This window comes from Balaenoptera ricei, chromosome 5 (assembly GCF_028023285.1).
Source record: "Balaenoptera ricei isolate mBalRic1 chromosome 5, mBalRic1.hap2, whole genome shotgun sequence".
Taxonomy (NCBI): Eukaryota; Metazoa; Chordata; class Mammalia; order Artiodactyla; family Balaenopteridae; genus Balaenoptera; species Balaenoptera ricei.
In genome coordinates this window covers 64,503,931-64,514,412 of record NC_082643.1, presented here as the reverse complement: position 1 = coordinate 64,514,412, position 10,482 = coordinate 64,503,931, and the positions used below count along the sequence as shown (strand labels likewise).

The 10,482-nt window shown below is 36.1% G+C and overlaps 1 protein-coding gene across 1 annotated transcript; it reads right to left on the bottom strand.

Moving 5' to 3' along the window:
* Positions 1–9,088: 9,088 nt before the first annotated feature.
* LOC132366490 (large ribosomal subunit protein uL10-like) lies at positions 9,089–10,191 on the bottom strand. The gene has a single exon (XM_059924079.1). The coding sequence runs from the start codon at positions 10,123–10,125 to the stop codon at positions 9,169–9,171; it is 957 nt and encodes a 318-aa protein (XP_059780062.1). The 5' UTR covers positions 10,126–10,191; the 3' UTR covers positions 9,089–9,168.
* Between the last annotated feature and the right edge of the window lie 291 nt (positions 10,192–10,482).

Below are 10,482 nucleotides of genomic sequence, written 5' to 3'. Positions count from 1 at the left end.
TTTGAATTATGGTTTTCTCAGGGTATATGCCTAGTAGTGGGATTGCTGGGTTTTATGGTAGTTCTATTTTTAGTTTTTTAAGGCACCTCCATACTGTTCTCCATAGTGGCTGTATCAATTTACATTCCCACCAACAGTGCAAGAGAGTTCCCTTTTCTCCACACCCTCTCCAGCATTTACTGTTGGTAGATTTTTTGATGATGGCCATTCTGACTGGTGTGAGGTGATACCTCATTGTAGTTTTGATTTGCATTTCTCTAATGATTAGTGATGTTGAGCATCCTTTCATATGTATGTTGGCAATGGTCTCTTTTTTTTGGCTTTGCTGCTCTTAGTTCCCCTGTTCCTAGACCAGGGATCTAACCTGAGCCCCCTGCAGTGGAGGTGCAGAGTCTTAACCACTGGACTGCCAGGGAAGTCAGGCAATAGTCTTGAATAAAATCTTCTTTGCCATTTTAACATGTCAGAATAATTTTTTCTTTAACAATGTGACACATCTGAAGATCTTTATTCAGTATGACTGAAAAATTGTGGGAATTCAAATTATTCCTATGCTTAAGGGAGCTTGCAGCGTGTTCAGGAGACTGATAGGTAAATATTAAGCATAATGCAGACAAAATACAATAAAGTGTAAAATAAAGTCACAGATAAATATTTTAGGCTCTGGGAAGCCATTTAATTCTAACTTGGTAGGAATTGGGAAGGCTTCAAGGAGAAAGAAACAGTTTAGCAAGCCATCAGGGAAGAATAACATGTCAATAAGAGGAGAAGGGAGTGACAGTGGGGAAATGCATTCCAGACAGAGGGAAATGAGTATTTTAAGCCAATGAATCTTAAAAGCTTGGAGACTGTTGAAAACTGAATGCAATCAGTGCAGTAGATGAAGTAAGTTTTGAATTTGAAAAAGTAGAGTGTGAGAAAATTCAGCTAAGAATTTGTTTAAAGATGACAGATTGGGCACAAGTGTTTCCTTTCATTCCCTGCCAAAATCTCATATAAATGACACAAATGACATGAAATAGCATATATTGTAGGACAAAGAGGATGAATAAAGAGATAACAGGAAAATATTTTGAAAAATGGAAATGGATGAGTGATAATTGACTTCACAAAAAGAAAAAAACTGACACTAAAGGAACACAGGGATAAAAGCAGAACACTTAAAAAACCTGAAACACTCTGGAAACGGTGGTCCATACATCTTGAAAAGAGGGCGCTCTCTAGAACAGAATTCAATAGCCTTTAAAGGGAGACAATATAATCAAAATCCCTATAGCATATCCACAAAGTCCAGCATAAAATGTTTTAAGTATATATGTATTATATATATTAGATATGAAAGAAGCAAAAAAAAAATGGAGCTGTAATTAAGAAAAAAAGGAGTGGCCAATAGAAACTGACCTCATAATAACTGAGATGTTAGGATAGCAGACAATGATTTTAAAACCCTGTCATAAATATGTTCGAGGTAATAAAGAAAAAGATGGACATGATGAGTAAAAAAAAGGGAAATGAAATATATCCAGATATCTGGAAAAGAAATGGAAATTCAAGAACTTAAAAGTCAATATGTGGAATGAAAAAGGAATGAGATTACCAAAAGATTGGAGCCTGAAAAAATATTAAATAAACAAACAAATAAATAAGTGAACTTGAAGATATTTCAACAGAAATGATCCAACCTGAATTTAAAAAGTGATTTTAAAAATTGAAATAACACTAACAGATCCTCAGGATTATGTGGGACAATATTGAGTCTGATATAAATAAATTGGAATCCCTGAAGGTAATGAATGATTCAGAAAAAAATAAGTTTTTTGTACAAATACTTGGCAAAATTCCCAATATTTTAAAAAATATCCAGATCCAACAAGCTTAAGCAAATTCAAGCAAGACAAATTTGAAAAGTCACATACTAGCCAAACACCAAAGATAAAGACAAATCTTAAAAATATCCAGAGAAATATGACACAATTTTAATTACCAAGGATATGCGTGCAAAGCCACAATGATATATAATCACACATCATGAGAATGGGTCAAATTAAAAAGAATGTAAACACCAAATGTTTCTTAGGATGCAACTCCACATTTTATACATTGATGGGATTAAGCTCCAATTGCCCACAATGGAAAATTGTTTGCCGGGTCATCCCAGCTTCTCATGTGGATTAAAAACCATGTCAATTCCTTGCAAAATGAAAATCACTGTGATTTGTATATATACCCTAGGAAAATTTTACTGCTGTCTAATTTATCGAATAATACTATTGATTCCAGGTTTGTTTAATAAAATTTTATATCTTTTAAGATATAAAAAAGAAAATTGTTTGATAAAGTACTCTGTATTTCCTTCCTTCCTTTCCCTGTTTCACTTCTCTACTCTCTTAACAGTCTTTCCTTGGATCATCATCCAAATAAACTATTTGCACTTGAATCCTTAACTTGGAATCTGCTTTTATGGGAATATATATATATAGATCAAGACAATTTCAGTGGATGTTATTGCTCCTACTTTCAGACGTTCTTGGGTTACTTTTAATGATTATCTGCCCTTTTCCTCTTACTATAATGTGATTTTGTTTCTGTGTCTATACTGTTCTTTCCAAGGGACTTCCCTTGGGCTACTAAGCATCCTTGCCTGGAAGTGCCTTAATAAATTGCTTGCATAGATCTTCTTTCTCACTGTTTGCTTCTAAGGAATCTTGCTTCCAACAACAATCTTCTCTACCTTTACTTTAGTTGACCATCACTTCCACTATTTAACATGCTTATTATTTGAAAGTTTTAAACCAAACATTCCAAGTTATTTGATTTCTTTCATAGTATAGGGAAATACCTATCTGTACAATGTTTTTCTTAGGTAGTATTTTCCGATTGTTTATTATTTACCTTGATATAGACATTCATTCCTTTTGTTCTATTTTTGCTTATTATTTTTCTATTTAATATTTATTTTTAAACAGGAGCAATTTTGAATCAATTTATCAAAAATAAGATAAAAATATATCAAAGAAAATGAAATGGGCAGTAAACAACTGCAGTTCACAATTTGGATTTAGAAAACTGTCTTCCTGATTTGCTGGTCATCTTTAAAATGTTTTGATGCAGCTTAACACTAGGATGTAAATAGTCATCATATGACTTGTAGAGATCTTCTGCAGGAAAGAGTTCTCCTTTTCCTATCTGTTTGGTGTCTATTATTAACACCTGAACAACTGATTTCTTCTTCTCCTCCTTCCTTCTGTGTTCCTTGTCTTTCAAAGAGTTTATAAGATTCTTTTTCTGAATTGAGAAAATTAATTTTTAAATAATTAAATAAGAGAGAGTAGCATTACCTCTATTGGCAGAATAATAATTTAAATTATGTGTTTATTCATATATTAAAAGTCAAGTGTAGAATCATATTAAGCAACTTCATGTTCCCTGCGTTGCATAATTCCTGATTTCTCTATAATTTTATAATGGACCTTAGTTTTGGTCATCAGTTCATGATGATCATCAGTTCAAACCAGATCATCATTCCTTGTTTTAAAAAAGAAGAATAGAATAATTTTAGTTCTCTCTCTTCTTTATGATTTTTTTTCAATTTCATAAACATATACTTGTGAGAGAAGAGCTAAGTTAGATCTAAGAAGCTTCTTCTTTAATTATGAAGTTACAGTTTAAAATTTGGTAAGATGCTAAAGTTTTAAGAAATCTTATGAGAATTTCAAGATTTGAGTAATTATAAGAATTTTAAATGCTTAGAAAAAAACCCTGATTTTTACTAACCCACTTAAGAGTACTCCATAGAAGTTTACTCAAATGAGATCAGATAAATGTATTACACAAGGATATAAATTGAAGTGGTCTTATAATAATGACAGTGGAATTATTATCCTTAAACTATATTATACCTGAATTAATAACAAAGTAATGATAGTTTCAGGGTCATGTATTTAATTCTAAATGTCATTTTTAAACTGCTTACTTCTATGTTCTTTATTTGAACATAGAATTAAAGTATTTAAGGGAACAGAGAGAGCATCTAGCCCAACCCCTCAATATTACAGATGAAGAGTTGGGGCAGAAGAGCCAAGGGCTTTGTTCATTACATAATATGCCATTTTCTGGGCTAAATTTGGAATCCAAATCCAGGATTACATATACAGGCCTCATTTTATTGTAGAAAAAATAGGTTGATTTGGAAGGCTTGCTATTTTGTTCCTGACCATTCATACAAAACCTGAAAGGATTGTAGCCTTGAATTTTTAATTAAAATGTATGTATCACCATACACAAAAATAAACTCAAAATGGATTACAGACCTAAATGTAAGTCCGGATACTATAAAACTCAGAGGAAAACATAGGCAAAACACTCTTTGACATAAATCGCAGCCATATCTTTTTGGATCCACTTACTAGAGCAATGAAAATAAAAACACAAATTAACAAAATAGACCTAATTAAACTTAAAAGCTTTTGCACAGCAATGGAAACCATAAACAAAATTAAAAGACAACCCACAGAATGGGAGAACATATTTGCAAACCATGCAACTGACAAGGGATTAATCTCCAAAATATACAAACAGCTTATGCAGTTCAATATCAAAAAAAACAAACAACCCAATCAAAAAATAGGTAGAAGATCTAAACAGACATTTCTCCAAAGAAGACATGCAGATGACCAAAAAGCACATGAAAAAATGCTCAACATTGCTAATTATTAGAGAAATGTAAATCAAAACTACAATGAGGTATCACCTCACACTGGTCAGAATGGCCATCATCAAAAAGTCTACAAACAGTAAATTCTGGAGAGGGTGTGGAGAGAAGGGAACCCTTCTACACTGTTGGTGGGAATGTAAATTGGTACAGCCACTATGGAGAACAGTACAGTAAGTCCCCTAAATACGAACCTTCAAGTTTTGAACTTTCAAAGATGCAAACTTGTGTTCGCATGTCCAATCACATAAGTTAGTTCACGTGTCTGGTGTACATTGTCATGTGCGTGCATCCTTTACAAGTGGTTGTGCTTTTGTGTACTTTACTGTACAGTACTGTACAGAGTACAGTAGTACAGTGTTTTATTTCAAGCCCAGGATGTCTGGAAGCAAGCATAAAAGCAGTGGTGATATAACTGGTACTGCTAAGAAGTGCCAAGCAATAACTATAGAAACAAAAGTGAAAATAATTGAGAGTGGAGTGAGGCAAAAAGATGGTAGACCTGATGGAAGTGGTAGCCCAGAGAAGGGACGAAGAGAGACAAGAGGAACAAGAAGTAACTGAAGAACCGAAGAGATTCACGGCGCAGGAAATGGCAAGGGGATTTTCTTTATTTGAGGAAGCACTGTTAGTTTTTGAGGCATAGGACCCGAATGTAGAACCGTACACAAAGTTTACAACAGCCATTCAGAATGCAATCCAGTGCTATCGTGTCATCTATGAGAGAAAAAAGAGCTACTCCCCAGACATCACTGGATCGTTTTTTCAAGAGGGCAGATAGAATTGAATCCAGCAAGGAACCAGAACCCGTACCATCAACGTCAGGCGTGAGTGAAATTGCAGTTTCCCCCCCATCTTCTATTGCTGATGATCCTTCAGCTCTACCATCTCCCACCTCCTCTCCCTCCTCCAGTCAGTAACTCTTCTTGCCTGTTCACTTGATGCCAGCCCCTGGATGCCAGCTGTTGTACTGTACTACTGTACTTTTCAAGGTACTGTGCTGTAAGATTAAAATATTTTCTTTATTTTCTGTGTTTGTTTTTTATGTATTGTTTGTGTGAAAAGTATTATAAACCTATTACAGTACAGTACTGTATAGCCGATTGTGTTAGTTGGGTACCTAGGTTAACTTTGTTGGACTTACAAACAAATTGGACTTATGAACTCACTCTCAGAATGGAACTCTTTGGATGTAGGTGACATACTATGGAGTTTCCTTAAAAAACTAAAAATAGAGCTACCATATGATCTAGCAATCCCAATCCTGGGCACATCTCTGGAGAAAATCATAATTTGAAAAGATACATACACCCCAATGTTAATTGCAGCACTATTTAAAATAGCTAAGACATGGAAGCAACCTTAATGTCCATTGACAGATGAATGGATAAAGAGGATGTGGTACATATATACATATGTATACATAAATACAATGGAATATTACTCAGCCATAAAAAAGAATGAAATGATGCCATTTGCAGCAACATGAATGGACCTAGAGATTATCATACTAAGTGAAGTATAATAAGTCAGAGAAAGACAATTAACATATGATATCACATATGTGGAATCTAAAAAATGATACAAATGAACTTATTTATAAAACAGAAACAGACTCACAGGCTTAGAAATCAATCTTATGGTTACCAAAGTGGAAATGTGGGGGGAGGGATAAATTAGGAGATTGGTATTAACTTATGCACACTACTATATATAAAATAGATAATCAACAAGGACCTACTGTATAGCACAGGGAACTCTATTCAATACTCTGTAATAACCTATATGGAAAAAGAATCTGAAAAATAATAGATACATGTATTTGTATAACTGAATCACTTTGTTGTACACCTGAAACTAACACAGCATTGTAAATCAACTATATTCAAATATAAAATAAAAATTAAAAAAGAATATATGTAGGTGTGTGTGTGTGTGTGATAAATGAAGGTTTTTGAACATTATATGCATATGGCAGAGATTTCCTGATCTACTTTCAAATCAGTGTTAAATGCTTATGGAAATGTGATAATTTGTTTTGGAAAAAAAAAGACTGCTCATAAATTTAAATCAGTTATCTCTTTGGACTACCTCTGTGACTTATGCCTGAAAATCTGACAGAAGGAAATAATAAATAAGGCACCTTAGCTTCAGCTTGTAATTTATCAGATTTCAATCACTCTTTGATCATTATTTTAAGAGTAGAAGCATAATCAGGTTAAGAAAAAAAATCTGTGGCCTCCTCAATCATGTTAAACAACCAGTGCTCATTTTTAGATTATATGTTCAGATTCTGATGTTAAGGATGATAAATTGTATGCATCTGTCCTAACATCTGTTGTAAGCTTTTTTGCCAAATTCCAAATTCTTTGCAATTAGGAAATAAGAAAATTCCAAATTATATAAATAATTATGTCTATGTTGATCCTGGAGTTATGAAGTAAAAATATCAAAAAAGGTGTTAAAGTTATGAAGTGTTTGAAAGGAATTCTAATATATAAGACCCACTAGAATGTCATTGTTTCTTGAAAGATTTCAGGTATATGATATAGATGTGTTCATGACATATTACAAAAAAGCAATTATGTAGCCTGGTAATTTTTCCTGAGAAGCAGGTTACATTAAACAACATTAAGAACAACCACACTGGGAATACATTTCCAAGCCTTCGGTATTTTTAACATAAGCATTTGGAGGGAAGAAAAAAAAGAAAACAGTGTAGGATTTTCTTTCATGCCTATTGAGGGCTTGTCAAGCAAATGCAGTCCTCATAGAGTCTTGGCATCAGCAGTGACTTAGCATTTTATCCAATTACCATTGCCAAGGTCTGGATTCACTGACAGAGAAAGGGTGAGCTGAGTTGAGGCATAAATTCATTCAAAGTCTGTCCTCAATTTGAACCCCAAGAAATGCGACCTTATTTGGTATTGGAAAAGACAGACAATATTTTAAGGAAAAAGAGATCTTTTATCAGTCATACACTTATAATGGCAGGGATCTGTTCATGACCTTGCTATCAAATAATTGCAAGAATAAAAATTTATTATTAGTTTTTTAAGTTTATTACCTCTACTTGAGACATTTAAGAAAAAAATAAAAGCAATTGTTTTCATCAAATGGGGGGATAGCTAGGGGAGCTAATCAGAAAAAAATCAAGAGAAAACTAAAAGTTGCTCTGAGTACTAAAGGAAGAGCAGTGGCCAGAGAGGATATGTGAGTGTGGGGAGACAGATGATGAGGATCAGATGACAAGTGACCAGAGAGAGGCAGAAAGGAGTTATTAGGAAGACTTGTCATGTGTCAGGAAATGCAATTTCTAATCCATACCTCTAGGAAAGCTTCAGTGAAATCTATATTTTCTATCAGTGCATTCTGAGAGTTTTTAATGCAAAGGTATGTGAAATTCTTCTTAACCTCCTTAAATAAGAATCATAATTTTCTCTCCTTGTTATACCCAAGTTGTTCAACTCAGCATCAGAGAGAAACTATAGAAATCATCTAAAATCAGCCTTGTCAATATGGGGGCTTACACTGTTGCAGACTTGGGTTTTCAGAAAGGTTACCAGAAGAATGAGAGATTATTTCAGATTGTGAAAATCTAAGACATTTCCTTAGAACACTGCAGGCTAGAAATTATGCTTAATTCTGCCTCTGAATGCTCACAATTTCTTAAGACATCTGAGTTTTTATTGGAAAAGGAGAAGAGGTGTGTAGCAGGTATATTTGGAAATAGGATCCACCAAAGACTTGGCTGCTGATAAAGGGTAAAATAAAAAATAAGTTTGAAATCACTTGTAGAGGCTACATATCACCAGACACTAAAACAATTCCAGAGCCAGGGATGATCATGGAAGACATAGCAAGAAAATGCCACTGAACTCTTGCATGGTTGGCAAGTGTGTGACAGAGATTAAGAGAGTTAATAGAGCCTGCATTAGTGTAAGTGGATCCAAAGCCCCCAAATCATTGCGTTCTCTAGAAGAATATCAAGTGCACTTGAAAGGATTTTGGGCAATGTGGTCATCTGTCAGGATTCTTGTCTAAAGTCTCCAAATATGTTTCAACAGAAAGGGGGAACAAAGGATTCCTGAATATATTTGAATATATGGATATTAATAGCAAATGCTCAACACAGCAAGAAACTTAAAGGGAAAGAATTGTTGCATCAGGTCAGTGTTAAAACACTATTATAAAAAGCTATATTTCAACAGATGTCAAAATTCTTGCAGTCATTATAAGAATAAAACATATTTTAAGGCCCAGTGACAAATGCTGTAGAGAATTTTAGGGTGTTGCCTGATCTCAAGCTCCAGCATCCTTCTTCTCTCCAAAGAGATACTAAATCCTATATACAGCTCTCCTTCCTTCTTTCTTTTTTTTTTTTCTTGTAAAGAGAAGTAAGCCTTTATTTCCTTGTTTCACAAATAAAGCTGGCTGGGTTGGCTGCTTTTTGGTGATTAGTCAAAGAGACCAAATCCCATGTCCTCGTCCGACTCCTCCGACTCTTCCTTTGCTTCAACCTTGGCTGGGGCTGCGGCGGCAGCAGCAGGAGAAGCGGTGCTGGCAGCTGCCACGGGGGCAGCAGCCACAAATGCAGATGGATCAGCCAAGAAGGCCTTGACCTTTTCAGCAAGTGGGAAGGTGTAATCAGTCTCCACAGACAAAGCCAGGACCCGCTTGTACCCACTGATGATAGAATGGGGTACAGATGCAACAGTTGGGAAACCAATCTGCAGACATATGCTGGCAACATTGCGGACACCCTCCAGAAAGCGAGAATGCAGAGTTTCCTCTGTGATGTCAAGCACTTCAGGGTTGTAGATGCTGCCATTGTCAAACACCTGCTGGATGACCAGCCCAAAGGAGAAGGGGGAGATGTTCAGCATGTTCAGCAACGTGGCTTCACTGGCTCCCACTTTGTCTCCAGTCTTAATCAGCTGCACATCACTCAGGATTTCGATGGTGCCCCTGGAGATTTTAGTGGTGATGCCTAAAGCCTGGAAGAAGGAGGTCTTCTCAGGCCCCAGACCAGTGTTCTGGGCAGGCACAGTGACTTCGCATGGGGCTATGGCACCAGCACGGGCGGCAGCTGGCACCTTATTGGCCAGCAGCATGTCCCTGATCTCAGTGAGGTCCTCCTTGGTGAACACAAAGCCCGCATTCCCCCGGATGTGAGGCAACAGTTTCTCCAAAGCTGGGCTGTTCTCCAGATGCCCTCGGATGGCCTTGCGCATCATTGTATTCTTGCCCATCAGTACCACGGCCTTCCCTCGGAGAGACATGCGGATCTGCTGCATCTGCTTGGAGCCCACATTGTCTGCTCCCACAATGAAGCATTTCGGATAATCATCCAGAAGTTGGATGATCTTAAGGAAGTAATTGGACTTCCAGGTCGCCCTGTCTTCCCTGGGCATCACTGCGGTGCGTCAGGGATTGCCACGCTGGGTTTAAAGACGATGTCACTCACTCCAGGACGCCTGGCGAGAGCTCCTTCCTTCTTAAGATGGATTTTAACTTTAGGCAGAGGAATTTTAAAAGCTGCTGCCTAACACACTAACGCTTTGAGCCATGTTACACTTGACTGCAAGGTAACCTTCTTCATGTGGCCCATTTCTTCAAACATGGTTTCTTTTTCCCTAAACACCATCTCTAATTTGTTATGGTAAAGGGCTTACTGCTTCCTTATACCCAAGTCCCTGTGTTCGTAACCCATCTAAGATCCCATTTCTTTAGGACACAGTTCCTGCCTTGCTTGGTTTTTCAATACTTTT